Raw genomic sequence first — 27,857 nt, forward strand, 5'->3', positions numbered from 1 at the left:
GCTGCCGGGGAGGGGGGGGGGGGGGGGGACTCGCGTCTCCTGCACAGCCTGGACCTGGACAGAGGCACAGTGGCGGCGCGTCCCTGCTCTGGGCCCACGAGCTGGAGAGGCAGGACTCAGGTGAGGAGAGGTCTCTTGCCCCAGAGAGCAACTGCAGCCCTCCGAGAGCCACCTCTTCCCTCCAGCCGTGCCCAGGGCCGTCCACCCTGCCCTCCATGACGGCGTACTCCTGACGTAAGGCTCAGTTTCCCCATTTAACAAGTGGAAAGCTGGTCTCTATTTCTCACCCTGTCACCTAAGGATGGGGTAGGAGAGCACCCTTCGGCCTCTGAAGGGCTGGGAGAGATGGACATGGCCACGGGTCAGCAGTCCCTCATTCCACAGGCACAGAACTTCAGGTAGAGCCCACACCGAGGGCCCATGCCTTGGCCAGTCACCCACCCTTTGAGCTTTCATCCCTGTCCCCTCTGGAAAACAGATTCCCGGTTCTTTTTTTTGAAGATTTATTTATTTCTCTCCCCTTCGCCCCTCACTCCAGTTGTCTGTTCTCTGTGTCCATTTGCTGCGTGTTCTTCTTCGTCTGCTTCTGTTGTTGTCAGTGGCACGGGAATCTGTGTTTCTTTTTGCTGCATCATCTTGCTATGTCAGGTCTCTGTGTGGGCGGCGCCATTCCTGGGCAGGCTGCACTTTTCTTTCGTGCTGGGTGGCTCTCCTTACGGGGCACACTCCTTGTGTGTGGGGCTCCCCTATGCGGGGTACACCCCTGCGTGGCAGGGCACTCCTTGCACGCATCAGCACTACGCGTGGGTCAGCTCCACACGGGTCAATGAGGCCCGGGGTTTGAACCACGGACCTCCCGCATGTGGCAGATGGACGCTCTATCCACTGGGCCAAGTCCACCTCCCAGATTCCTGGTTCTAAGGCAGCAGTCAATGGCACGTGTAGATTTAGCTTAGAGGAAGTGACTTTATTGGGTGGAAAATGTCTCTTTGTAAACTGAAGAAGAGTTGCACAGATCTGGTTCAGGAGGAGAACTGCCGGTGGTCCCCATGGATTAGAGGATGGGGTCGGAGTTTCTCTCCGCCCACCTTCCTGCTCCTTCTTTGGCAAGGGAGGAGAGAGTAGCACAAAGCTCATTTCATTTTACCCCACTCCAGGGGTGGCAGGAGCGGAAATGGTGGCAGCCCAGACAAGAGGGTCACCTTGGGGTGAAACCATGGACTAGTGTTATTTCCAACCTCGAACAGAATCCAAGGACACTCTGTCCTAGACAGATGAGAGTCACATGTCACAAGCTGGGGGATGAGGTGGTCCTTGGGGTCAGAGGTCAAGGGGCTAAGGCACTGGATAAGGTCAGAGTTCAGGAGGTTGCTCTTTGGGGTCAGGGGGCAAGACATGGGGGTGCACCTCAGGGTCAGAGGGCACGGGGTGGAAGGACTGTCCTCTGGAGTCAGGGGTGGAGGGCCTGTTCTCTGGAGCCACTCCCCAAGCCCCCAGGCCCTCTGAGTACAGCTCCTGGTTCTGCTCCTTCCACCTCCGGAACTTCTCTCCAGTCAGCTCAGGGTCCCCCAGCACTTCCTCTAGGATCTGCAGCTCCTGCAGCTTTGCCTGTGAGAGAAATAGGGGCTAAGAGGCCACGACACGCAGGAAGGGGCTGGGGCAGAGCCCAAGCTCAGCAGTGACCCTGGAGCCCCGGGCCTAGAGCCTAGCACCTGGCGCGGCCTAGTCCAGGTGGTCAAATCCGGAGCCTGGCGCAGGAAGCCCAGGGGAGAGTTTAAAGCCCAACGCAGAACCAAGAACGTGGCCCGGTCCACAGCTGAGCCCAAAGCCAAGAGCCAAACCCAGAGCCCAGAGTCCGGAGCCTGAAGCCCGGGCCCCAGAGCAGAGCCCGGAGCCATGGCCAGCGGCTCCCGGGCTGACCTTGAGCGTGCTCTGCAGCGCCCGCACACGGTGCACTCGCTCGTTGAGCTGGGGGTCCCGGTTGCGCCGCATGAAGGAGCTCCGCCACTGTTCGTGGGTGAGGGGCTGCGGCTGGCCCAGGAGGGACACGCCACCCTGCCTCAGCCCCTGGACCATTCCTTCCAGTGTCCCTTCACTGCCATCTGTGGGAAGAGGGAGCAGGATGAGGCCTGGCCTCATCCAGGCCCTGGGCCCCTAACCCAGCTCCCGAGCCCAGCAGAACACCTGGTGGAGAGCTGAAGGAGGCTGAAGAAGGGCTGTCCTGCCTGGGGGTGGCTGCAGGTGACGCGTCTCCGTGGAGGGGACTCCAGGCTTGGGCTGGGCTGGGCTGCAGGCAGGTGCAAGGAGAGGGAGGCTCAGTCTGAGCTCCAGGCCCTGCTAGTCTCCTCCCCCGACCCCACAGCCCCCTACTCACCGAGGCTGAGCGGGACCCAGCCTCGTCGTCAGGGTCTTCTGCTTCGGTCTCACTGTAGCAGTCTGGGGGTGGGGGGTGGGGCAGCTGGGGAGCTCACTGAGCCTCAGGGGGTTTGGGAAGGTCAGGGGACAGGCTAGGACATCTGAGGCTCCAGGCCCCCCCAGGAGAGGAGAAGGGTCAAGTGGGACCCGAGTCTCCCACCCATGCCTGAGAGACACACCTTCTTCTCGGGGTGGGGGAGCCTGGCCTGGAGGCTGGTACTTGGAAATGCAGGTAATGAGATGGCGCACCCACCTGTGGAGGAGCAGAGGGCCTCAGGGAGAGACCTGTACTGCCACCATCGGTTGCCATTTACGGAGGCCCTACTGAACGCCACGTGCTTTTACCCACCTCATCTTATTTAGTCCTCAGAGCAGCTCTGAGGGGGAAGAGCTCTGGCGAGCCCATTTTATAGATGAGGAAACTGGGCCTTAGAGAGGAGAGTGCCAGTCCGAGCCCTGCGCCCGGGTTCCAAGCACCTGGAGGCTGGGGGCAGGTGGCAGGGGCAGAGGGGTGGGGGCGGCGCTCACATGCTCAGGTCCGCCAGGGTATCGGCGGCGAAGATGAAGGGTTTGTACACTTCGTGGGTGAGCTGGAACACACTGTTGGGTGGTGGGGACTTGCTCAGCCTGAGGGCACCCAGCCAGCACCCAGAGAGGCTGCACCTGGAATCCCAGGCTCCTGCCCCCCACCCAGTTATCCCTTTCCCGCCCGCCCCCCGCCCTGCACGCTCCAGGACTTACTACTTTTTCTTCTGATCATGTCCACTTTCCAGGCTATAGTTGGAGACATTGATGAGGCCCTCAGCCTTCTCATCCTGGGGGGATCACAGCTGAGGGTCAGCTTGGAACCCCAACACCCTCGAGTCCCAGTCAGCTGCTTACTTACCCCCTTGGGCTCCTGGGGGCAGGGAGGGAAGAGGGAGTCTCCTGGGCTAATTTTAAGTCAGTGCCTGCGGCTCAGGGCAGGCACCTGGGAGGGAGGCAGGAGTGTGGCCAAGGGGGCCTCTGAGCCAGGAAAGGGGAGCACAAATGTACCCAAAGAAACAGGCAGGAAAGAGGGGCCTGCTTCTGCGCTTGGTTCTTCAATAGACAGACGAAGCTGCCGCACACCAACGAGCTTTGCCAATGCTGTTCCCCCTTCCTGGCTGTGCTCCCCTCTTTCCATCTAACCCTCTAGGCATCACTTTTCAGGACGCCTTCCTGATTTCTCAGGCTGGACTAAGCACCCACGTCCTGGGCTTTTCCTTCTCCATAGCACGTGTTCCCACGCTGTCCTTGTATATTTGTCCCTTTCCCTTACCAGTCTCTAAGTTCTGGAGTCACAGAGTCACATTTTCTCCCTGAGTTCCCAGCACCCAGCCCCAAGTGGATACACAGAAGGCATTTGACTGTTGGTTGAATGAATAAATAATTGAACGGATGGCCATTGCCAGGATAGACAGAATAACAGAAGAGAAAAGAGAGGACCGAATAAAAATGACTCTCTTCAATTTCCTGTAATACTCTTTCCAAGCTGCTTTGACATAGATAATTCATTTCACTCCAAGGAGTGTCCCCATTTTACAGATGGGAACAAGAGCCCAGGTAGATATGGGGACCCCATATTTTTTTAATGTAATATTAAAAAAATAAATAAAGACAAAAAATAGTGAAAAGAAAAAAAAAAGAGCCCGGGTAGGTCTGGGACCCACCTGTGACCACAGGCAGGAGTGGGTGGTGGAACCAGAGCCCTGAGCTGCTGCACTTGCTTACCTGGGACTGGCGGTACCAGTAGAGCATGTGCCTCTTGAGCACAAACCAGCAGCGGCGCCAGCGTGGACCCATGAAGCCACTGGGCATCTTGCGCAGCAGGAGCCAGCCGTCACAGTCAGGCGGGCCCAGCTCCCGGCAAGACACCCGCCGGCGACTTAGCCGCGTCGCCACGCCTGCAGCAAAAAGCGAAGCCCAGTAGGTGAGGGGCTGGCAAGGCGTCCCACGCCCCTCAACCTGCTTCCTTGCCCCCCCACAAAAACATCCCCAAGTGATATTTCTGAATACTAACTGCAGGGAATATCACGTGTCAGCTCTGAGGTGGAACGCCTTGTCCCATTTTAGAGATGAGGAAACTGACGCTCAGAGAGGGATAAGCCATTTACTCAAAGTCACAGAGCTGGTGAGTGGCCCAGGCTGGGAGCACGGATCTGTGTGATCCCAGAGACATAGCTGGTTCCAGGACAGGCAGTGTGCGGTGTGTGTGTGTGAGTGAGAGAGAGAGACAGAGAAGGGCGCGACTGGACCAGCACTGGAAAGACTTCACCTCACATAGGGGGACCCCACCCAGGCAGCAGGACATCATACCTTTTGATTTCCTCCGACCGAGGACAGAACTCTGAAAGGACCATGAGGGGGTTAGAGAGGGATCCAGGTCCAGAACCTCATGTCCCCCTGTGCTGAGCCCCTGAGCTTACCTTGTCAGGGTGTCCTGGGGGCTCGGGAGTCTCTGTCTCCCCTGCTGGCCGTGGGGCTAGGGTGGAGGGAGGATGGGCATGGGCTCAGGGCCAAGGTCAAGGGGTCAGGGCCAGGCACCTCAGATGCCTTGCCTGTGGCATCCTACCACCTGGTGGGGTGGGGTTTTGAAACTACCTGGGGCAGGGCTGGACCCAGGACTTGAATCCAAAGTCAGGTGAAAGGCAAAGACTTCCTGGGACGGGGCCCTGGAGACAGCAAGAGGAGATGAGAGGAGTCTGAGCTCCCCCCAGGGAGAAAAGACACACCCTGAGGCAGAGTCTGTTACCTGGGAGACAGGGGGGCCAGAGCCGGGGATTGGATCCTCAGGCGTGGGGAGTCCAGGATCTGAGGACTCTGGGGGGACAACCAGAAACGGGGTGACAAAGCTGAAGACAGGGCTCCAAAAACAGGCGGGGGGCAGGGTGGGGGCAGGTACCTGCGGGGGGGTCTCAGGCACTGGGACCTTCTTTAGCACCAGGCTGGCCCCGGCTGGCTCCCGCAGCAGCTCCCTCACCACGTTCTTATGGGGCCAGCCCACCTGGGGGACGGGAGGGGTCAGGGCAGACACCCTGGGCTGGCCTCGAGCTGGGCAGCAGGCTCTGAGGTTCCCTTCCTGATCCTGCCTCTCCTCGCCCCTCCAGGAAGCCTCTGTGAGCTTTGCCTTGGCTCTGCCGAGCTGCCCTGACCTATCTGAGCTGGCCCCTCAGGGGGCCAGTTTCCCCAACCTTGGCCTCCCCAAGGGGCAGAACCAACGATTCCCCTCCCACCCACCAGCCCTGGGTTCTGCTCAGGACCTTCCTCCCTGTTCCCCTCCTCACACCCCACCTCCACCTTGTTCCTCTCCGTCTCACTCACCACCACCTGCTCGTTGATCTGGACAACCTCATCTCCTGGAAGGATCTGCAGTCGGGAGGCGGTGGGGACCTGGTGGGGGGGTGGGGCGGGGGCTCAGAGGGGAAGCTCTCCTGGGCCCTGAAGCTGGCTAGGCTGACGGGTGAGGGCCTTAGGGGTGGGGGCTGCAAAGGGGGTGTGGCTCTCACCTGGGTGCCCACAAAGTGCAGGCAGTTGCTGGTGGTGAGGATTTCCAGGCCCTGCACAGAGGTGGAAGCTGCAGTCACTGAGGATTTGGGGGCAGAAGGGCCAGTGGGCAGGACCCTGCTGTACCCAGGATTCTTAGGTGGGCTGAGCTGGGGACAGAGCTGGCCCCGAGTTGGCACTGCCCAACTTGCTTGTGACTTTGGACTTGCTGCTCCCGTCTGGGCCTCTGACTCTTCCTGGGGTGGGGCCAGAGTGATTTCTGAGGCACCAGATTCTTAGCAACTTTCCTGAAGGGATAAGCAGGGGCAAGACAGGGGCAGGGCTGGCGGTTCTGGTTTTCCCAACTGGTCAAAGAGGAAAGCAGAAAAGTTCACGTCTTCTCCCTTCTCTCCTAACCCAGCCCTGAGCCCCTGCCAGGTCTGTGTCCCAGAGCTGGAATGAGCCACCTGAGACCACCCCAGCCACAGGCCCCCAGGACTGGGGAAGGTGCTGACTGGTGATGGCTCCCGGTAAGTCCTTGGGGTCTTCATTTTAGCATCTGTACATAAAAGGCTTTCTGGCCCTAACAGAATAGGAGCCGAGGACCGTATTTCAGAGCCTGGACAAGGCTGCCAAGGGGTCAGAGGCTAGAGGTCAGAGGTTGGGGCTCACCAAAGGATCGTCCAGCTGCACCCGTTCTAGCACGGCCCTCTGCTCCAGCAGCTCCTTGGGGCTGCAGCTCAGGATGTTGTGGCAGATCCCGGCCACGTGGCTGCACTGGGGGGAGGCAGGATATCTAGCCTGAGCCCCATCCTGCCCCAATCCCCACTTCCCTTCTACCCCCCAGACTCACGATTCTCAGGACTCGGCTCTCCTTCTCAGCTGCTGGACAGTCCTAGAAGCAGAGCGAGAGGGCAGAGGCCCACCCCGAGTGAGAGGAGCGGCCTCCTGAGGGCAGGGTGGGGTCCCCTGCAGTCCCTCCTGGCTTCCCCCATGCTGGGCCCCTTCCTTTCCCAGAACCACAGGGCCTCAGAGCCACTGTCTCTAGGTCTCGTGCCCTGGAGGCAGGTCCCGGGAGCCACCGCACGTTCCCTCCGCTTCCACTCGCTCCTGAGAGTCAAACTTCCCCGGCTTCCCCGGCCAGTTAGGAGACCCCGTGCCCCCACGGCCCCGTACCCGCTGGCCGTGACGTCCTCTTCCTGCCCTTGCCTCGCCCCAGCCCTCACACCCGATCCTCTGATTCACAGGTTATAAAAAGCTCTAGCCTGATCTGGTCCCTATAGCCTGGGCCAAGCCTGGCGCCCGGCCCCTGGGTCCTCTACCTCCTGCAAGACGTGGCCCAGCTCGCTGCACAAGTGCCCGATCTCCTGGCAGGCCGAGAAGTCATTTAAGTGGGAGAAGAGGTACCTGGCAGGGAAGAACAGAGCAGGGGATAAGTCAGGGCTGTGCTGAACAGGAAGTCAGTGAACCGCTTGAGCAGCTCATGCCTCTGAGCTTTGGCAGTAACACCTGCTCTGCTGGGTTTTGGTTTGGATTCAAGGATGTGATGGATTTATCTGAAGAGCTCAGCGCAGGACTTACTTGTTAAGCACCTGCTTCATGGCAGGCACTGTTCTAGGCACCGGGGAGACAGGCATTCAACACAATTAGATTCATAATGATGTAACTACAACTGTAACCAGTGCGGTGAAGTTGGGAAGCTCTGAGAGCACATAACAGGGAGGGCTTCTCTGAGGAGGTGACATTTGAGTTGGGGCAGGTGGGATGAAAAGCGGCAGCCAGTAAAGGGAGTAGGGAAGCATTCTATGAACGGTTGTTGCTACGACTGTTAAGATTACAAGCTGGGAGGAGTGGGTGTGGCTCAGTGGTTGAGTGCCTCTAGGCACCTTGCATGTATGAGGTCCCAGGTTCAATCCCTGGTACCTCCTTAAAAAAAAAAAAAGGTTAAAGCTGGGAGGTGAGGTAGGAGTGTCCCTGCTGACAGTGTAGGTGCTGCCACATTGGAACACACCCTGGAGGAGGCCAAAGATGTGAAGGGGCCCCCCACCCGTTACACCTGTTATCCCAACCCAGGCCCTGGGAGGAGCCTGAGGTACCTGTTGAGCCAGAAGAGGAGGCCACGAGCCTCATGCACCAGCTCCACAGCCGCGCTGAGGACATCGGCAGGGGTCTGGGCACAGGCCCCCAGGCAGCCTTGGACTAGGCTCTGGAAGGTGTGGGTCTCCTCCAGCAGCCTCTCTGTCAGGCTCTGCAGGTTCTCTCTCCCGGAGCTCTGTGCCAGAGAGGGGGCAGGGCAGGTCCCTAGCAGCGGCCCGCGCCCCCCAGCAGTCCCCAGGTGGTGGAAGGGGAGGTCGGTGTGGCCAGCATTCACTTACCAGGGCCTGAAGCTGCTCCACCCCACCCAGGATGAGCTCCTGGTGGCCCACAGGCCACACGGTCAGAGCCTCAAGGCTGCGGGGGCACAGCTGGAGCAGGTACTTGCCCGGCAGCTGCCACTCTTCAAAGGGATAGTCCTGCAGGGAGTCATCAAGGCCTAGAGGGAGAGCAGGGGTCAGCAAGAAGGGTCAAGACCTCTCAGGCCAGTTCTTCAGCCCCAAGGCCCATCCCCTCTCACCTGTTCCTAATGACAACCCTGCGACCCAGGCTGTGTTCTGCCCACTGGACAGAAGAAACCACTGAATTGAGAAGTAGGACAGTAGTACAGGGCAGTGGTTCTCAAAGGGTGGTCCCAAGACCAGAGTATCACCCTCACCAGGGAACTTGTCAGAAGTTCTCAGACCCCACCCCAGACCTGCCAAAAGGCAAACTGTTTTCACCAGCTCTCCAGGTGGTACTGATCCACACTCAAGTCTGAGAACTACTGATAGAGGAGATAACAACAAGAGGTTATGGAGGGAGCAGGTGTGGCTCGCACAGTTGAGCGCCTGCTTCCCTCATGGGAGGTCCCGGGTTCAGGTCCCCTGTGCCTCCTAAAAACAAAAACAAAACACCAAGCAAAACAAACAAAAAAACAATTCAGGGAAGCCAATGTGGCTCAGTGGTTGAGCACCAGCTTCCCACATACAAGGTCTGGGGTTCAATCCCCCACCCCAATACCTGAAAAAAAACAAAACAGAGGTTATGGAGCCAGGGACATCTGAGTGCTAGCACCCGAGCAAGTCACTTAATGGCTTTGTGCCTCAGTTTCCTCACCTTTAGAAAGGAGATCCTAAAAGTACCTGCCTTCTAATCATGTGAGAGTGAATGACACCATACATGGTTAGCACTTGGCTCATCTTTTTTTTTTTATTCTTTCTTCCCCTCCCCCTGCCCTGCTGTTTTTGTTGTCTGTGTCCATTCACTGTGTGGTCTTCTGTATCTATTTCTCTTTTTGTCTTCTCCGGCATATTGCCTACTTTTCACCAGGACCTCTAGGGCTCTGTGTGATCGGGCCACCAGCTGATTCTGCAGTCTCATCTTCCAGCAAAACCACTCAATTCAACCCTTCAGATCCAGACCACTAACTCCTTGCAGCCCCCAGATGCTTTCTTTTGCGTCCAGGGTCCTGGCCTGCTCTTCCAGCTCCTTCACTCCCTTCTTCACCTGCACTCCCCACCCCTCCAGGAAGCCTTCCATGACCCTCCTCAGGCAGAACTGGGATCTCTCCTCTTGTCCCCACAGCCTCCTGTGCCTCCGCAAATCCTGCACTTGGTGAGCTTGGCCTCTCCCACCTTAGAATGAGCCCTGCAAGGATGTGGCCTTGAATCCCTACCCCCAGTGGCTAGTCCATGCCTGGCACGGTTGATGCACAAAAATAAGTATTACTTATTGAGTGCTTACTATGTGCTAAGCAAAGTTTTACAGGCTTTACACATATTTACACATTTGATCCTTGCTACATCTCTAAGAGGTGGGGACTATTGTTATCCCCATTGGACAGATGGGAAAACTGACGCCAGGGAGGTTAAGCTGCTTGCTTACTCTTTGAGGGAATTCCTCTCCCCTCCCCTGCCCCCCCAAGTCAGCGCCCTTCCCTGGGGAATGAGCCGGTGATCAGCACACTCCCGCATTCCTGGTGGGGCACTGGACCAGAGCTCAGGACCTGTCACTCCCTGGCGGTAGGCCCTTGAGGAACCCCCGTCCCCGGGGCAGGGAATGCAGGGGCCGCCTTCCTCCCAGCAGACCCCCACACTGAGCTGCACATGCCAGGCACCTGCTGCGACTGTCTTCATTCTGCCCACTTTATGAGGTCAGGGTTGCTTTTCCCATTTCACTGATGGGGAAACTGAGACCTATCGTCACAGAGCTGGCGAGTGGCAGAGCTGGGCCGGGAACCCAGTTTGGGAGTCTGACCCAGGCCCCAGTTCCTGCCCTTACTGGGGCGGGTCACCTCGAGCCTGCCCTGACCTCCCTCCCCTTCCCCGGCTGTGTGGTTGCAAGGCCCTCACTTCTTTGAGTCTGCCCGAGTTTGGGCCATTTCCCATCCATCCGAGGGCTCCTAAAGCCGGGAAGTGCGTATCTCTGCTCTGACGGGGCCGCTAGGGAGGCTGTGCCACCCTCTTCAGTCTGGTGAGGCTCCATTTTTTCTCACTGACAGTCTCGGGTGGGGAGAGGGGAAACCCACACCAGGGTCTGCCCTATTCCAAAGACTGAGCAGATCACTTCTGACTTGTGCCTCAGTTTCCTTTTCTGTAAAATGTGATTAATAACAGCCCACTGGGCCCTGGGGCCCAGGGAAAATGAAGGAGATAAAGGAGGGCGTGGACCGTGCTTGGCCCCTGCCTTGTTTTCTTTACACAATCCCAGCCTCCCCAGCCCCACCTTGGCAGCCTCTAGGGATGCTGGGGCGATGGGGGACCCGTTTCTGGGTCCTCGGGCCCTCCAGGGCCGTCGCGTCCACTCCTCTGCCTAGCGCAGTACCTGGTACACAGACGTTCTCTAAATACTTGTTGACTGACTAACAGACTGACATACTCGGCAGGTCTTTTTCCTTTTCCTCTCCCCGCCCCTGTCTCCGGCCCGCCGCGTCCTCCCAACAACCCCTCCTCGAGCCCAGTTCAGCCCCGACCCCACCCACCTCTCAGCCAAGCTGCCACCTTCCCGGGGGTCCAGACCGCTATGGGCTCCATGGCAGAGCCCGGTCGTCTCGGGTCGTGCAGGCTCCGGAATTTCCGCTCCCAGAGCTCTGGTCCGGGGAGGGGCCGGGCTGGGCCTGGGCGGAGTCATCGCATACCTGAGTCCACGTGGCCGGCCAGGTGAGGCTCTGCGGCAGTCATTGGCCCACCACCTGTCATCCAGCGAAGAGAACCCGCCTCCTGCCACGCCCCTCTGGCGTCCTGGGGCCCTCGCGGCTGGGCAGCCGGTCCGGGGGAGGTGCCAGGAGGGTGTGACTCTGGCGACCTCGGGGCACGCCTGGAATCCCGCCCCAAACTGCTCTCCAATCGCAGGGTGGGCCTCTGATCCCCCCGCCCTCCTCGAAAAGAGGCCCAGAAGGTGAGCGGTGAGTGTAGCGACAAAGCAAAACTAGTTAGGAAGCAAATCCCAGCTCTGCAGCTTCTCAGCTGTGGGACCCACGCTAACCCTAACCTCAGTGCATCAGTTTTCTGCCTGTGAAATGGATAAAGTAGCCCCTGCTTCGGAGGACTGCTGTGCCAGATACCTGAGTTAATAGCCCTAAAACCTTTTTTGTCTCATGGACCCCTTTGACAGTTTGATGAAGCCTGTGGAACCTTTCTTAGAATAATACTTTCACATTCTTTTTTTTTTTTTAGGAGGTACCAGGGATTGAACCCAGGACCACTGAGCTACATCCGCTCCCCAGAATACTTTTAAAAGCATAATACAAAATGCTTAGGATTTTGTTGTCACCAAAACATATTAAAAAGCACAGTTATGATATAGTGGTATATGTTTACTAACATTAAAAAACAAGACTGGAAAATTCAAGTTAAATTTCTCTTTTTTAAAGACACCAGTGTAAAGGCTGTTGTGGGTCAGCTCGAATAAGAACATTAGACTGTGGGGTGGTCTTTGCCTCCTCTTCCCACATATTGATCCTCGATAACCAAAGATAAGGACTGCAAGAAAGCCCGCGTCACCCACATGGGAAGAGAACTCACCATTTGCTCCCTGAACCCACAGCTGGGTGAAGAGTTGCCCAACCATTGCCCAACCATTGCCCAACCGTTGCCCAAGCATTGGCCGGCCGCATCGAAGGGGTGTCTGAAACAGGAAGGGTGTGAGCAAGGGCAGCTTAGTGGTGGGTTAAAATTAGAGTGGACTTACTGATATTCTACTATGGAACTACTGTGACTAGTAATGGAAGAAATTGTAGCATTGCTGTGGAGAAGGTGGCCACGGTAGTTGCTGAGGGCAGGGAGAGGGAAGAAGAGATGCGATGTGGGGGTATTTTCAGGACTTGGAGTTGTCCTAAACGATACTGCAGGGACAGCTGGGCATTGTACATCCTGCCATGACCCACTGACTGTACTGGGGAGAGTGTAAATTACAATGTAAACTATTATCCATGTAGTGCAGCGGTGCTCCAAAATGTATTCACCAAATGCAATGAATGTGCCACAATGGTGAAGGAGGTTGCTGATGTGGGAGGAGTGCGCTGAGGGGGGTGGGGGGTTATATGGGAACCTCTTATATTTTTTTAATGTAACATTTTTTGTGATCTATGTATCTTTAAAAAATACAATTAAAAAAATTGATGGGGGTGGGGGTGGGGAATGGTGTATATGGGAGCCTCTTATGTTTTTTAATGTAACATTTTGTGTGATCTATTAACTTTTTAAAAAGATAATTAAAAAATTAAATTAAATTAAAAAAAACTACTTGGATTTCAAAGTAATAGTGAGCAGATGCACTTTTGAAACTTGCAATTACTGCGATATGTACAAAAATGTCAATGATTCCTTTTGATTACAAAGTCACAGATACTGCTTAATAGTTCAACCCCTAATCAAAGGAAATGGTAAATTTCAGTTAAAGGTTGGTGAAAATAAAGATGCAATTTTTTTTCTGATCCAAGTTTATGGACCCACTGAATTTTTAACCCCAGGTCAAGAGCCCTCTCCTTGGAAGTCTGATATATAATAGGTGTTCAGTTATCATCTTCATCCTCCACCTCCACATCATCCCAGGCCAGGGGACTTTCAGGACTTAGGAATCAGGAGGCCCAAGTCAGTTCCACACTCACGTGCTGTGTGACTGAGCCCATCTCTTCTACCTCTCTGAACCTGACTCTTCCTCTTTAAAAGAGAGGTACCTGGATCTTAGGGCTGTACAAATGACTCTGAGAAGGTCCTTGTAAGCACTCTGAAATCTATAACGCAGGGTAGACTTATTACTATGGCTTTAATTTTATGAGGAGTGTCCTGAGAGGCCTTCCTAGAGCCAGCCTCCCCTAACGTCTCACCTAGTTTGGAAGCTCTACCAGCACCCCAGCACCTGACCTTCAAAGCCTGTCATGATCTTGCCTGCAACCCGGAGACCTGAAGTCTGGAATTGGTCCTCAGATGGCCCATGCAGTGCATATGCACATGTTAACTGTCAACATTCAACTATTTCACATACAAACTGGGACCGCCAGCTCCTCTGGACCTCTGCCAGCTCTGGTGACTCCATCCCACCTCCACACTCAAACATTTAGAGTGGATTGGTGGCTGCTTCCTTCAAGTGGGGCACCAGCTCTCCAGTTTGCCACAGGGCTTGCCTCCATCACTGTTAATCAGTAGGCTCCAAATGTGCAAAACTGTCACTTTCCTGGCTTTGCCCTCGCTTCCTGTCTTCATACCCTACATTGTCTGTGTCCCTCGAACACTCCTCCAAGCTGTGTCCTCTAACATTCTTGCCTCTTTGTACAACAGCCTTCCCACAGCATTCTGGGGAAGCCCAATAGATTCTAACAGAGCCTTTATCTATTTTGACTTGGCTCTGTCTCCCCATCCTGATTTCAAATTCCTACCAGACTCTGAGCTGGCAGCAGAACTAAAATGAGAATCCAGCCAGTTCCTGCCCTCCCTGAACTCACAATCCTGTAGGAGAGAAACAGACAAGAATTCACTACCACTCAATTATGCCTATTTACACACTCAAAGGACCAGGGTCCTAACAGCCATAATCGTGCTCTCCTTCTGTGTCCCCAGCACCTGCTGGGCACTTAAGAGCTCAGTAAATGGCATCTTCTATTTTAAAAGACTTTATGAGTTTATAAAACTTATACACATTTGCTGTTAAAATTTCAAAGGTAACAGGAGAGCATAAAGTGAAAGAGGAGGACGTACACTTTTCCTAGCATGACTCTGTCCCCAGAGGGGCGAGTACTATGCTTTCTGGGGTCTCCTTCCATTCTTTGTATATATAGATACTCTTCCTAAAGTGTTCTGCAAATTGCCTTATTTTCCTCCCTTTTTCCCTTTTAGGAGATAATCAATATCAAATGAAATAATTCACTATAAAGTGCTTAGAACAATGCCCAGTAGTCAGCTACTCCTTTTTAATACATCAGACAGCTGTCTTAATTGGTATAAGCAGATCTACCTTTTTTTCCTTTTGGTTGCATAATGTTCATAAAATGAATGAGGCATAAACTATTCAGTCAATCCCTTAGTATTAGGCACTGAGGTCATTTGCACATTTTTGCTACTCTAAGAATACTACACAAACACCCTTGTACGTATATCTTTGCTTAGTACAGCTGGAAACAGAGTCCTAGGGATAAAATTCCTGGGCAAAAGGTATGCACACTTCACATACATTCTTTCTTTTATTCTTCACAACCCATTACAGTATTATTTTCCCAAGCTAAGATTAGGGAACAGATGGACATGTCCCTGTGGGAACTCCATCTTGGGAGAGGGGTGAAATGTGCCTTCCTCCAAGATACATCCCCCAAGGTTGATCTAGCAGAAACCACCAAGGGGAAAGGCGTACTACTGTTGGGAAGGGGCCCGAGAAGTTTCACACACTGTGGAGAGATGAAGGTAGGAGTCGGGGCGGGGGAGGCCCTACCAGTACCTGGTTCAGGCCTGGGACTCCTCGTGCTGCCAAGGCCTCATCTCCCCGGTGGGTGGGGGAGGTGTTGCTCAGGCCTGATGCTGATTTCTCCTGACAGCTGCTCCTGAGGCTGGCAGGATGGGCAGGCAGGGGGAAGGGACAGGATTTAAAGGTTCAGCTGCCCCACCCCCTGACAGACCTGGGCAGGCCGGCGCTGGTGAGCATCCTGAGGGCACGCATGATGTGCGCATGGGAGATCAGGGGCCTATATACACCGATTTCCACTCCCAGGCACCAGGCACACCGCTGATCCTCATGCCCTTGCCCACCCCAACAGGCCGCCGGGGAGATGAGCATCCTCTCCACCATGCAATTTCGACGCCTGACGCCTGGTTATTTCCGGGTGCTACAGGTAAGTACCCCAAACTACTGGCTTCTAGCACAACAGACCCCATCCTCCACCAACCACAGCTAGGTTGGCATCCCGACCAGTTAGGCTGGCACGTTTCCTGCCGCCTGAGCAGCCAGGGCCCAGATGGGCAGTGAAGCGAGAAGAATTAGGGTGGAATCTCCCTGGGGCAGCATCTGTGTCTGCTGTACCTTTTCAGTCCTTTCCCTACCCCCACCTTCCCAGTAGCTTCAACCAACTCCCCAGGTGTACCTTCTGTGCACCCCCAGATGCAGGTAGCTGGAGAGCTTAAGGCAGAGCCCCGGAACCCACTGGCTGGGGTTGTGGCCACACTGCTGGCTGTCCTTGGGTTGGGCGGCTCCTGCTATGCTGTCCGGAAGATGGTGGAGCAGCAGCAGCCGCCACAGGTCCCATGATGAAGTGGGCAGCCTATTACCTGGGCCTTGGGGGTAAGTAACTCAAGGGAGGGGAAGAAATCCCTTTCTTTCCTGAGGGTCAGTCTCTGCCCTCAGGACAGAATATACCTGATCAGACCCCTACCCCACTGCACCTGGGCTCTTTTGAGGGGCTCCAGTTTGTATGTCAGAGTTTCAGAGAGAAGGCAAGGGTACAGATTCTCAAGTTAGAATAAGTGGAGAGTAGACATGCTGGGCCCTAGACACAGTAGTAAAGAAACCAATACAGAGCAGGAGGTTGGGGGAAGTAGTGGGTTCTGCCCTGGAAGTTAGGAGATCAAAGGTCAGTCCTCTCTGTCCAGTTCCTTTATTGTTGGTAAAGGCCATCCACTCCTCAAACCCAGGGCTAGAAGAAGTCAGCACAGTCTCTCCCTCTCCCAGCCTAGGCATCATTGTCCATGGGCAGTTCTCCTGCTCTGTATCCTCAGGCCATGTCATGCAGACACGTCCATCGCGGGAATATCAGTGGACACTTCTGTGGGCACTGCCAGCCGCTGAGGAGGCACATAGGAGCCCATACCCGCTGCCCTCTCTGCCTCTTCTTGACTGTAGGGCTCCACGCTCAGCTGCTTCAGCCTGGGAGAAAGGAAGGTAGGAGTTGGAGGCTGGCCGGATGCGAGTCCTGCCTACTCAGCACCCTTCCATCAATCATCTCCTTACCTTTTCTTGTGATCTTTGGATCGGAAGTGGGTCTTCAGGTTGGCGGAATCGACGAAGTATCTCCTGCAGAGATGGGAGATGAGGTGGCGAGTGAGGAGGTAGTTATCTGTTAAGTATGCCTATCTCCCAGACCCCAGGCTCCGGGAGGCGGACAGACCCATGGGCCCTAAGAGTGGAGACAGCGCGCGCCCCGAGGCTCGAATTCGCAACTCTCGGCCAGCACCGCGGACCCTCCTCTTCCTCCCCAGACCGACCCCGCCGAGACTTACGCGCAGGCCAGACAGCGATGCAGGCCACCCCCGGGGAGGTCGGGGTCGGGCTCAGTGTTGGAGTCGTGCTGGAGCCTTGCAGAACCTTGGGGCCGCAGCTCGCGGTGAATCTCATCCAGGTCCGGCCGCCGCCGCTTCACCTTCATCTGGCGGGTCAGGGAGTGCGCTCGATGAGCGCCCGTCCGACGGGAGCGACCCATGGAGGGTCTCAGCCCCGCCAAGCGGCCAGGAGTGGACGGGCAGGACGCGTGCTCGAGCTTCCGCACGGCTGGGTGACGTCGCGCGACGCCCTGGACGCCGCAGGCTCCGCCGGACCGCCTCTGATGACGTCACTAGCCCGGCTAGCGGCTTGAGCGCCCCCAGTCGGCCGTCGACTGAGTTACGCCCGACGAAGCGCCCTCTGCGTTGGGTTTGAGGCACCGAGGGCGGTTGTGGGAAGGGGCCCTGCAGGCTGTTCTGCCTGCCTCCGCCGGGCACAACGTATCTCAGTGCCATCCCCCGGCTATATCAATGTTAAGATCCCCAATCTTAGACTCCGCGGTGTTAGTGGGAAGTTTTGAACACCCCTGAGAGGCATAATAAATAAGAGTCTGTGGCTTGAATAAATTAGTACATGAATGAGACTGAATACGTTTGGGATCCCAGCCCCAGCAGGGCTTCCTGAGATACCCCAGTCCCTGACCTGAACAGCCCTTACCACCTCTCACGGTCCCCCAGTTATCCCCTCGGGTCTCCAACCTCCATCCACCCCAGCCAAATCCGTCCCAGAGATCACAGTACTCAGGCGTCCAGTCAGGTCCAGAAGGGGCCAGCTGCTCTCACGGGAAGAGGAGGTGCTCAGAAAAGGACCTCCCCTGTCTCTGCCACTTCTCTGAGCTCCGGACTCCCCTGGTGTGGGTTGGCAGCAAAGGGATAGGCACAGCCTACGTGTTACAACCAGGTTGGGAAGAGAGCCAGAGAGCCCTTCCCTTCCACCAGGGCCTGGTGCCTTCCAGGCTGGCCAGAGCCGGCTCCTTGGCTAGGGCCAGGGGTGCTCAGCAATAATTCAGGGAGTTCAGCTCTTTAGAACCTGTTGCCAAGAAACAGGGAGACTGGCACGTGCATCCCCAGGGAGAGGGAGTCAGTTTCCAGGCAAGACAAAGCAGTGAAATGTAAGCCCAAGGCCCTGTCTGGGGCCTGTGCCCTCACCCACTCTGGTTCGCAGAAGCTGAGTGGAGACACTGGGAGGAGGTTGGGCCTGCTGAGGGCACAGCTGGCATGGCTACAGTCACAGGGGCACCAGCATGGGACCTGAGCCCAATGACTTTGTGAATGAGAAAGAGGACTTTCCTAGAACCATTACAAGAGATCACCCTCTGAGGAGAGAGATGTCTCCATTATTCTTGAGCACAAAGAGCCAAGAGGAAGGGCTGAGGTGTCAGAAGCCTGCTCCATCCGGCCCCCACCTCAGACTCCCTTGGATCAGGTTCACCTGCAGGGCACTGTGCCAGCTGAGGGAGGCTGGTGCATCTTTAATGAAGTCACCCGATCCCTGGATCCCTGGGACAGTGTCTCAGCCTTGCCAAGTTCCTGGAGCCAGAGGGACTGGTGCTCCCCACTGAGCCACCACCTTCCTGTGCCTGGATGCCAGGTCTGTGCCCCCTGCAGCCATGAACCAGGCCTTCTGGAAAACCTACAAGTCCAAAGTGCTGCAGACCCTGAGTGGGGAATCTGAGGAGGACCTGGCAGAGGAGGTGGGTAGTATCCTGCTGGGTGGGGCCTGGGCAGAGGGACAGCAGGAGTGAGAGTCACTAAGAGAACAAGAGGTAGGCTCTGAGAGAGAAGCACATTTATGCAGAAACCATTAGCACATTCAGAGCCTGGCAAAAGGCATGGGGGAGTATCAGGTCAGAAGGCCAAGACATCCAAGAAAACTTTGGGAAAACCAAGGAAGAAGAAATTTGGGGGCATGGGAGGAGTGGTTGCAATCTCCAAAGATCTCGAAGGATGCCACATGGAGGAACACTTCTAGGACCAGTGGACAGTAGCCACACAAGGTACACTTCAGCTTGAAACAACTTTCTCATGGGCAGCCCTGAGCAGATTTGATATGGTTTGCCTTGAGAAGTAGCAAGCCCCCTGTTACTAGAAAGAGGGGGAGTGGCACTTGTACTCTGAGGGTCAATGTGGCAGTATCAGATCAAAGCCATACTTGGTCCCATGCTTTGTCCTGACATTTAAAAAATTGAACAAGGCTCTGAAATTGGGAACAGTCATGTCTAGAGGCTGTGATAAGTGGCAGTCATACAAATAGAGGTGGCAGGGGAAAGAACAGGTCTCTAGACAGGCATCTTCCAACGTTGGGCTTGTGAAGAAATGTCTGTGGGTGGGTATTGGGATTGGTGACTGTGTGGCTCCGCAGTGAAGGTATGTGTGAGCTGTGAACTGGGTACAGGTCTTTTAAGGTGTGTATTTTTTGGCAGAAGTATGTCTGCATACCTCTACGTGTGTGTGTATTTGAGTGTGTATTGGTTTCCTAGGGCTGTTGTACCAAATTGCCACAAACTGGGGGGCTTAGAGCAACAGAAAGTTATCCCCTAACAGTTCTGGAGGTGGAAGTCTGAAATCAAGGTGGCAGCCAGGGCCATGCTCCCTCTAAAGGCTGGAGCAAAGAACCTCATTGTGCCTTCCTAGCTTATGGTGGTGGCTGGCAGTCCTTGGCGCTCCTTGGCTTGTAGCTGCACCACTCCAATTTCCGCCCGTCTTTCCTCTGTGTGTCTCTTTGTGACCTCTCCTCTTCTTATAAGGTCGCCAATCATTGGGTTAGGGCCCACTTGAATACAGAATGACCTCATCTTAACTTGATTACATCTGCAAAGACCCTATTTCCAAGTAAGGTCACATTCATAGTTCTAGGGGATAAAACTTGAACATGCCTTTTTGTTGTTGTCAGCGGCATGGGAATCTGTGTTTCTTTTTGTTGCATCATCTTGTGTCAGCTCTCCATGTGTGCGGCGCCATTCTTGGGCAGGCTGCACTTTATTTCGTGCTGGGCGGCTCTCATTACGGGGTGCACTCCTTGCGTGTGGAGCTCCCCTTACACGGGGACACCCCTGTGTGGCAGGGAACTCTTTGCGCACATCAGCACTGCGCATGGGCGAGCTCCACACGGGTCAAGGAGGCCCGGGGTTTGAACTGCGGACCTCCCATGTGGTAGACGGACGCCCTAACCACTGGGCCAAGTCCGCTTCGCCATGTCTTTTTGGATAATGCACACACTACCGAGAGTGTGTGTACAAATCTGTGTCCTTGGTGGAGAGGTTCTATGTGCCTTTTTTAGGAGGTACTGGGGATTGAATCCAGGACCTTATACATGGGAAGCGGGTGCTCAGCCACTGAGTTATACCTGCTCCCTTTTAAAAAAAAGTTCTTTTGGCCGGCACGATAAACGTTTGTTCCTGTTCCATCCCTTTCCTTTATAGAGCTGTCTGCAGTTTTGTAAGTGTACATGTGTACAGGTGAAAATGGTATTACTGTGTGTGTGTCCATGTACATACATCTATGTACAGGTGTGAAGATCTATAGCCAGGTAAAAGCATGTTCCTGTTCAGGTGTGTGTGCATCAGCATGCATTCACTTGTCCCTCTGTCTTGGGTGTGTATGGGTGTGACTGTGTCTCTGCCTAGGCAGGCATGTGTGCTCAGGGTGTCTGCACTGGTGTATGTGTGGGATAGCTGTGTAGCCCTGTGTAGAGCTACATCTGTATGCATTCCCATGTGCTCTTGTTGTGGGTGTGAGGTGCAGGGGTGTGTGCTTACTTCTGTGGGGTTTGGGGTGCCTGGTCTGTGTGCGTGCCCGGCATGCAGTGGGGGCTCCCACTCCTCTGGAGCCTCTCTCATGCCAGGTGGGGTTCTTGTGTCCCAGAGGGAGAACCCGGCATTGGTGGAGTCTGGGACCGCAGACCCGGCTGCAGAGGCCTTCAACCCCATGTCACAGTTAGCACGCCGGGTGAGTTCTTCCTTCTTCCACCCCCGACCGGGTCCTGCCCCTGGGGAGCCTGGCAGAAGCTGCTGTGGAGCCCTGGGAGGTTGTCCCAGGACCCTTCGCTGACTCTCGGCCCCTCTATCCTAGGTTCAGGGAGTCGGGGTGAAAGGTTGGCTGACCATGTCGTCTCTGTTTAACAAAGAAGATGAAGACAAGCTGCTGCCATCGGATCCCTGTGCAGACCAGTACGTGCGGAGGAGGGTGTGTGTGTGGAGGGGCACGGGTTCTGCAAGAGGCTAGGATCCCTTCTCTCCTCTCTTTTCCATCTAGTCTGTTTGTCTGGCTTCAGACCACAGGAGGCGAGGAAGGGGCAGCGGCTGCTGTTTCCCTTTCTCTAAGCAAGAAGGATGCCAAATCAACAACATTGGGAGATTAGGTTAGATCTTAGGAAGAACTTCCCAGCTGTTGGGATTGGCATTTATGGGCTCTTGAATGACCTCTCTCTGTCCACATGGGATGAATCATTTCCCCAGAATCAGTGAACAGAGGAAAGAACCAATAGGAATTTTGGAACGGAGGGTAGTCCAGCTCAGTGGTTCCCAAATATTGGCCTAACCCTCATCCCTTCGGGGACCGTGCTCTGGAGATTCTGAATCAGCAGGTGTGGGCTGAGGCCTGGGCTCTGTATTTTCCACAAGCTCCTAGTTTGGAACCACGATGTTAGGTCTTCCATGCGGTGAGGGGGGTCAGGACCCAGGGCCTCAGCCCCGCTCTAAGCCTGTCTCTGGCACACACCGCATCTCTGGGCCTGTCTGGGCCTCAGTCTCTCTCCCTCTCCCACATACACCCTTTGCCTCACCCTTTGCCACTCCCCTATCCCTTTCTCCCCTAGGGTCCCCAGATCCATCCACTCTCCAGCCCCACGGTGCCTTTTTCTCTCACACTCTCTCCCCCTCTCCCTCCCCAGACCTGAGTCTCATGCCCCCCCCGCCATTACCCTGACTCCACATTGCTCTGCTACCTCCTCGAGTTCCCCTCCCCCCTAAGCCTCTGATCTAGGCCTTTGTCCTTTCCTCCAGTCTTCCTCTCCAGTGTCCCCAATTTTGCTTAGCCCCCTCAGGCCCCACCTCTTTCCCCGGAACCCCACTTCCAGAGCCTGGCCCCGCCCATGCCGCCCCCCCAACCCCCCCCCCCCCCCCCCCCGCTCCAGTCCCGGCTCGGCTGGCCCGGAGCTTCTAGCTACTCTCCTCTTGCCCCGCTCCTCTTCCCCAGGAACCTTTCTCCACCCCCCTGACCCTGCTCTGCTCGGGTATCCGAGCGCCAGTCCCCTCTTCCCCTGACCCTGTGCCACCCGGTCCCTTACCCAGTGCCTCTCAGCCCGCCCCTCGCTTGCAGACCTGACCTCTCCCGGGCCCCTCGGGTCACCTGACCCCGCTCCTCACCCCGGCCCCCGACCTCGCTAGAGCTCGCCCCAGCGCGCAGGGCCCCAGGACCCGCCTCCTCTCCATTGTTCCTCTCGGAGGCCCGGCGGCGCCTCCCCTGACCCCGCCCCTCGCCCGCAGCCCGCTGGCGGTGCGGCCCGAGTCGCCGGCGGCGGCGGAGGCGGAGCCGCGCGGGCCAGGGCTCTGGGACGCGTTCGCCAGCAGGTGGCAGCAGCAGCAGGCGGCGGCGGCGTCCATGCTGCGCGGCGCGGGGCCCCCCGCGGCGCGGGACCCGGAACCCGGGGACGAGGCCGCGGAGGAGGCCGCCGAGCGCCCGGAGCCGCGGGAGGCCGACTCCGCGGGCGGCTTCAAGTGGGGCTTCCTCACCCACAAGCTGGCCGAGATGAGGGTGAAGGCCGCGCCCAAGGGTGACTAGCTGTCCGGTCCAGTTGGGTACCCGCTCCTCCCCACCCCCATAAAAGTCCCTGGCCCGGCCCTCCGTGTGATGCGTGCTTTTGTCCGACCTCGGGGAAGGCTGTTTTGCGGTGGGGCGACCTCAGAGCGGGATCCAGCCGGAGGGGACCCCACTTCCTTCCCCCACAAACATATAGGGAGAAAATGACCAGAGCCGAACCAGGATAGCTACGGTATCACGATGGACTGTGTTAGATTTAAGGTGCGACCTGCCAGGAAGCTGGAGAGCCCCAGAGGACAGACTCCATCGCTCTTCCAGCCTCTGGTAGTTCAACAGACGTTGTCTGTACCCCGACCGTGTGGGCGGCCCCTGTACAGGGGAAAGGGCAGAGAATAACCCGCGGGTCCCACACAAGGAGTTCAAGAAGAGGCACAAAAATCAGTGCTGCACTTGGGAGCTTAGAGGAGATGGGTCAGACTGGGGAGTTCAGTAAGGTTTTCTGGAGGAGAATGTATTTGATCTTAGAAGGATATGTGGAGAGAAAGGGAAAAGTAACACAGGAAAGGGAGGAGCGTGAACAAAGACCTACAGGCGTGAAGGTGAGTAAATTAGGTGACTTCGTGTGTGCTTGAAGAAAAGGGAGGCAGTCGCAGGATTTGAGGCTGCTGTGTGGCAAGATCTTGGTTCCAGGTGCCCCTTCTCTCATAGCCCCCAACTTCGAAACCTCTGCCCTTCACACCTAGTGACCACAAGGAGAGCAGCAAAGCTCCGGGGGCCCTTTAGAGGCCCGTGGCTTCAAGACTGGATAGGGATCTCAGATTTCTGGAGGAGACCCTTTCCCAGGACTCCCCAAATCTGCCGGTTCTAGTTGGGACTGACTAGATAATCATAATAATGTTAGTACCAACTCGGTAGTAATCATATCGTGTGCCATGCGCTTTGCAACTATCTCAAAAACACTTTGCCCATCTTTCTTTCACCCGTTGTTTGTTTCTGAGGGTTGCAGATGCGGCCCAGAGAGTTTAAGGCCCCACTGTGGTCACAGTCAGCCTGGACCCCCACTCCAAAGCTGTCGGGCCTAACCACGCAAACTCGCCCAGTCTGCTCCTCAGCACAGATCCCTAACCTAAACACAGAGCCCGTTTAAAATAACATTTTAACTTTATTCAGCAGGTTCTCTCATCTTCCACCACTACTCCCCTCTCGGCTGCCTGCGCTGGGAAGGGCTTCGAGATCATTTGTCCAATCTCCCCACGGTTCAGACGGGCAAAGGAGGTCCAGAGGGAAGGGTGTGCCCAGAGGCGCCCTGCGCGTCCGAGGCGGGGCGTCCCTGCCGGTGCCTGTGCCCAGATCCACGCCCACCCGTTCCCCCCGTGGACCCGCGGGAGCCCGCACCCAGGAGGCGACGGTCACACCTCGGACTCGCGCGGAGGGCCGCGGGCGCGCTGGCAGCCGTACAGCCACTGGATGACGCGCGCGTTGCGCTCCACCACCGACACCGCGGGGCGCCCGTCCCGCGCCGAGCCCCCCGCCTCCGAGCCGCCGCCGGCCGCACCGTCCGGGCGGTCCGCGCCGCAGTCGCTGGACGTCCAGTCGCTGGCGTCCCCGGAGCCGAGCAGGGGCGACGTTCCGGGCTGGGTACTGACGTCGGCGCCCCAGGTTTGCGGGGAGAAGCGCTCAGCGCCCAGCACCTCCACCAGCGCGCGCTCCAGGCCGCAGTAGTTGAAGAAGCGCTCTTTCTCCGACAGGGGCAGCGAGCACGTGGGGCACAGCGCCCGCTTTCCCGCTGCTTCTGGGACATCTTGGGGCGCGGCCCAACCCCCAGAAGCCACAGGTCGCTCTGCTGGATCCGGGCTGCTCGGAGTGGCGTCCCGGGGGCTACCCAGGAAGAGGCGCCGCACCAGCCCCTGGCTCTTGGCGTTCTCTTTGTCCACCGAGGCCTTGCAGTCCCGCTTCTGGCGGTAGAAGATGAGGGAGTCTGGCCTTGGCAGCCGCCTGCCGCTGCCCCGGCGGGCTGTCCGGGGCGTCCTGGGCGAGGCAGGGGCCCCCAGCTCATTGCAGGGGTGCGGGGTGAGCGGCCTGGGTCCCCCGCGCAAGGCTGGCTCCTGGCGCCTTGCTATCACTTGGTGTGTCTTGACATACTTGGCTTTATCGGCCTCCAGCCTCTCCACGGCGCTAGGGGTCCGTGCCCTGGAAGGGGTGGAGGGAGAGGCCAGGAGCATCTTAGCAGAATTGGCCCCAAGGGTGCCCCATATGCCGCGGGATGATGGCAGCTAGGTGAGGAGCCGAAGGCAATCAGCTGGGACTCCCTGCGATCTGCAAGGAAAGCAAAATGGTCAGGGAGAGGGTGGAAGGTAGCCCTGCCCCTCTCCTGCAGGCCTTCCTGGGGACGGGATCAGCCACTCCTCCCCCATCCAAGACAGCCAGGGGTCAGGCCCCTGGGGCAGAGGCTCAGGCCAGCCCTTCCCCCTGTGCCCTCAGTGGGGCATCCCTGGCCACCCCAAAAACCAATACCCCTTTGAGGGGGCCCCAGTCTTCTCACAGGACCAGCAGGCTTCGGCAAGCAGGGTACTTGGAAAAGGAAATGGGGCTGGTCCAGGCCCAATTCCCGAAAGTGGCCTTGACCGGAAAAAATACCTCTTCCCAGCCCAGCAGCTTTGAGTCCAAGACAAGGAGACTCTCCAGCCACAGGCTGGCTCCAGCAGGACCCACCCTTCCCGTCCCCAGGCCCTGAGGTCAGGGACACAACCACAGGTTAGGAGCCTCTAGTAATTGCTGCCGACTGCAAGGCCCAGCAGGACCGCTGGGGAAGGAGAGGGCGATGGTCACCAGGGCATGTCAGCCAGCTACCTGCCACCCGCTCTGTCCATGCCAAGGGAATTCTGAACATCCAGCTGTAAACATCACTTCCGTCTAAGCTCTGCATTATCATTACACACAAGAGGAAACTGGCCCGGCGAGGAGGAGGGGCTTGCTTAAGTCATAGTGAAATTGGGGTCTCTTGCCTTGCAGTCCAGCGCTAGTTCACTTGCCTGTCAGCACTTTCCTCTGATATTTTGCTTCTGTTTCTGCTGTTAGAATAACTCAGCAATTTCCATTAGAGTCAGGCCCCCTGGTCTCACTAAAGGGCTCCTTTCACTAATTCTTCCCAATAATCCTCACTCCAAGAAAACTGCCCTTAGGGTCCCTGCCCCTTCTCATCCTGAGACCTGGTGACCTCCTCCTCTACCTCTCTTCAGCCCAGGCAGGGGGCCAGGAGGGGCTGTAAATCAAGATCTGACACATCCTTCCCTGGGCAGTAACAGAATGGGCCACCCACATGGCTCAGCATCGCCCCCTCCCCCTGGGCCAGCTGAGGGGGTCCCATCAGTCCTGGGGGCTGGAGGGGACCTTGGATCTGGAGGCAACAAAGGAAGGGACCAGCTAGGGATGGGGGAAAGGGGGCCTAGGTGGGAGGCCTTGAGCGGGGGTAGAGACCCTGCCCACCCAGCTCAACCAGTACACCTCCTCCCCACTTAGTGTCCAGTAAGCCGTTGGAGACTGGGAACCCAGGCAGCAAGGAGAGCCTGGCCATGCCCCCTTCCTGTCTCCCAAGGACTATATTGGGCAATGGGTCAGATTCCAAGGTCCCAGGAAGGCACAGTGTGCATTTGACCTGAGGAGGTGCCCTCAGTCCCCTCCTCTTCCCAGCCCTAAGCATCGAAGCTATAAAAAGCCCCTAAACATAGGGACCAAAATAGTTCACCGTGCACTGCCTCTTCCCTGCCATCTGGGCTGGCCCGGATGCCCGGCCACAGACATTCCCCACTAGAAGCTGGCAGCACCCTTCTGTGCCCTCTGTCTCTTTGCCCACCCTTCTCCCAGGCCCTAGGGTAAGTGGTCCCAACTCTGCCCAAGACTTCAGCTCTGGAGGCGGGGCAGGGCATTTTCTGTGCTCACTGGCTTGGGCACCGGCCTGCCCCTGTCCTTGGGTGTCTGGGCACCCTCCACCCCAGCCCTGGGCTCAGGATGTACTCACCTCTGTGTGGGGAGGCTGAATTGCAGGGCTCCTCAGGCAGGTCCAGACTGAGGGCAGAAGGGACAGGAGGGACTGGAAGTAACTTTGGTGGCAGCCAAACCTCACTCTCCACAGGAAAAGCAGGGAGAGCCTCCACCCCCCCCCACCCCACCCCAGATTAACCCTTGCCTTCCTGACCCAAAGCCTGGCCTCCATTAACCCCTTCCTGATCACCGTTGCTCAGAGCGGGAAGGACCTGTGGACCAGGTCCAGCTCCTTTATTTGGCAAATGGTCAAACAGGCCCTGACGGTTTAAGTGATTTGCCACAGAGGCACAGTAAGCTTGGGGGCCCAACCAGGACCCCAAATAAGGTCTCCTGATTCCCAGGTTTCCTTCAAAGTTTGGGGGAGGGTGTTATTCACCTGGGGGCAGCCCCCTCTGCCCCGCTGACCTTGACAGATGCTCTCCCTACAATTTGTGTGGGAAGGCAGAACAAGGTTCTAGTTGCCTTGCTTTTCCTCCCTGGAGTTAGCGGGTTCAGACCTGTCCTGGTCTGGGTGTGTGGATGGTATCAAGGCTACTCCCCCTAGGGGCAAGGCCAGGAATCTGCAGCCTGTGGGCAGAGGCGCCACAGAAGTGTAGATGTGTAGGCTGAGCCTGTCCCAGAAAGTTTCAGCATGAGGGTCACCTAGGAGCCCATTCCGGGTGCCTCTGCCCAGGACCCTCTGATGATAATTGGGATGGGATGGGAAAAGGATGGCGAGGGGTTGATTCTGGGGCCATGTGTAGATTCATTTGGCCCGCTTCCTTCTCTACCCCCACTTGGGGACATCTAGAGCTGTCGGTTTCTTACCTGGCACCTCGACTCTCAAGGTGAAGCCCTGACTCCACAGTGCTGGTGCCAAGTAGCTCCTCCCTTTTCCCCAGCATCGAGATCTCACAGGGTGGCTTCTCCCTGCCCCCTCTCCAGGTGGTCATCTTCACCCAAAAGTCTCTTTCCCTCCCTTCAAGCACTTTTTAGTGTTTGTAAGGCACTCTCACAACTGTGCCCTCTGATCTCCTTTGACCCTTCCAAGGACCAGACAGGAGGTCCAGAAGGGATGGTCAGCCCTATTTTTAGGCAAGGAAGCAGGACCAGAGAGGGAAAGAGCCCAGCTCCACATCTGCTCTTTCCACTGCATTCTCCACCTGTCAAATAAGAGAATGAGTCTGAAAACACGGAGACCCATCTCCTGGGAACAGGTTTATATTACCTGGTTAAAGGGATTTCTTTTTTGTCCGCAACAACTCCATATTGTGTGCTTAAAGCCCTTTACAAAATGCTTTCATTTGGTCACAACTGGTCCTCAGGACAAGTTTTGGGGAG

General features: G+C 56.6%; 4 protein-coding genes and 1 long non-coding RNA gene across 7 annotated transcripts; 2 read left to right on the top strand and 3 right to left on the bottom strand.

Annotated features, from left to right (window-relative positions):
• The first annotated feature begins 54 nt into the window (after window positions 1-54).
• On the top strand, window positions 55-15,308 carry LOC131279811 (uncharacterized). 2 transcript variants are annotated; one of them, XR_011649719.1, is made up of 3 exons: window positions 55-120; window positions 6,341-6,449; window positions 15,239-15,308. It is a non-coding gene; the product is annotated as an uncharacterized lncRNA (long non-coding RNA). The 2 variants fall into 2 exon arrangements; XR_011649718.1 differs by lacking the exon at window positions 15,239-15,308 and adding an exon at window positions 11,670-11,844.
• Window positions 947-11,087, bottom strand: CNKSR1 (connector enhancer of kinase suppressor of Ras 1). Its single transcript, XM_058304071.2, is given in 22 exon segments — window positions 947-1,407; window positions 1,409-1,608; window positions 1,921-2,102; window positions 2,185-2,287; window positions 2,375-2,436; window positions 2,595-2,668; window positions 2,944-3,015; window positions 3,157-3,230; window positions 4,168-4,340; window positions 4,753-4,783; window positions 4,863-4,918; window positions 5,038-5,108; window positions 5,189-5,256; window positions 5,339-5,440; window positions 5,758-5,826; window positions 5,943-5,993; window positions 6,592-6,696; window positions 6,773-6,814; window positions 7,242-7,322; window positions 8,012-8,191; window positions 8,295-8,452; window positions 10,976-11,087. Coding segments are annotated over 22 exon segments (2,280 nt in total). The 5' UTR covers window positions 11,028-11,087; the 3' UTR covers window positions 947-1,133.
• A 748-nt stretch (window positions 15,309-16,056) lies between the features above and the next one.
• On the bottom strand, window positions 16,057-16,999 carry ZNF593 (zinc finger protein 593). The gene is made up of 3 exons (XM_004478792.5): window positions 16,695-16,999; window positions 16,426-16,488; window positions 16,057-16,341 (listed from the first exon to the last, which is right to left on the bottom strand). The coding sequence occupies exons 1-3, from the start codon at window positions 16,892-16,894 to the stop codon at window positions 16,200-16,202; spliced, it is 405 nt and encodes a 134-aa protein (XP_004478849.1). The 5' UTR covers window positions 16,895-16,999; the 3' UTR covers window positions 16,057-16,199.
• Window positions 17,000-18,343: 1,344 nt separating this feature from the next.
• C9H1orf232 (chromosome 9 C1orf232 homolog) lies at window positions 18,344-22,567 on the top strand. The gene is made up of 4 exons (XM_071217172.1): window positions 18,344-18,474; window positions 20,540-20,681; window positions 20,805-20,902; window positions 22,220-22,567. Exons 1-4 carry the CDS (start codon window positions 18,344-18,346, stop codon window positions 22,512-22,514), a joined length of 666 nt encoding a protein of 221 aa, XP_071073273.1. The 3' UTR covers window positions 22,515-22,567.
• Window positions 22,568-23,635: 1,068 nt separating this feature from the next.
• Window positions 23,636-26,630, bottom strand: FAM110D (family with sequence similarity 110 member D). 2 transcript variants are annotated; one of them, XM_004478793.5, is made up of 2 exons: window positions 26,512-26,630; window positions 23,636-24,809 (listed from the first exon to the last, which is right to left on the bottom strand). In XM_004478793.5, exon 2 carries the CDS (start codon window positions 24,713-24,715, stop codon window positions 23,903-23,905), a length of 813 nt encoding a protein of 270 aa, XP_004478850.1. In that variant the 5' UTR covers window positions 24,716-24,809; window positions 26,512-26,630; the 3' UTR covers window positions 23,636-23,902. The 2 variants fall into 2 exon arrangements, with proteins under 2 accessions (XP_004478850.1, XP_058160055.1); XM_058304072.2 differs by lacking the exon at window positions 26,512-26,630 and adding an exon at window positions 25,008-25,083.
• Between the last annotated feature and the right edge of the window lie 1,227 nt (window positions 26,631-27,857).

The sequence above is a fragment of the Dasypus novemcinctus genome, chromosome 9 (genome assembly GCF_030445035.2).
Source record: "Dasypus novemcinctus isolate mDasNov1 chromosome 9, mDasNov1.1.hap2, whole genome shotgun sequence".
Classification (NCBI taxonomy): domain Eukaryota; kingdom Metazoa; phylum Chordata; class Mammalia; order Cingulata; family Dasypodidae; genus Dasypus; species Dasypus novemcinctus.

Coding starts and splice junctions, on each gene's coding strand:
- C9H1orf232 (XM_071217172.1), top strand. CDS start 18,344: ATGAACCAGGCCTTCTGGAAAACCTACAAGTCCAAAGTGCTGCAGACC. Junction 18,475..20,539: donor TGGGCAGAGGGACAGCAGGA/GTGAGAGTCACT, acceptor CCCGGCATGCAG/TGGGGGCTCCCACTCCTCTG. Junction 20,903..22,219: donor TCGGATCCCTGTGCAGACCA/GTACGTGCGGAG, acceptor CCTCGCCCGCAG/CCCGCTGGCGGTGCGGCCCG.
- FAM110D (XM_004478793.5), bottom strand. CDS start 24,715: ATGCTCCTGGCCTCTCCCTCCACCCCTTCCAGGGCACGGACCCCTAGC.
- ZNF593 (XM_004478792.5), bottom strand. CDS start 16,894: ATGGGTCGCTCCCGTCGGACGGGCGCTCATCGAGCGCACTCCCTGACC. Junction 16,489..16,694: donor CATCGCTGTCTGGCCTGCGC/GTAAGTCTCGGC, acceptor CCATCTCTGCAG/GAGATACTTCGTCGATTCCG. Junction 16,342..16,425: donor TCCAAAGATCACAAGAAAAG/GTAAGGAGATGA, acceptor CCTTTCTCCCAG/GCTGAAGCAGCTGAGCGTGG.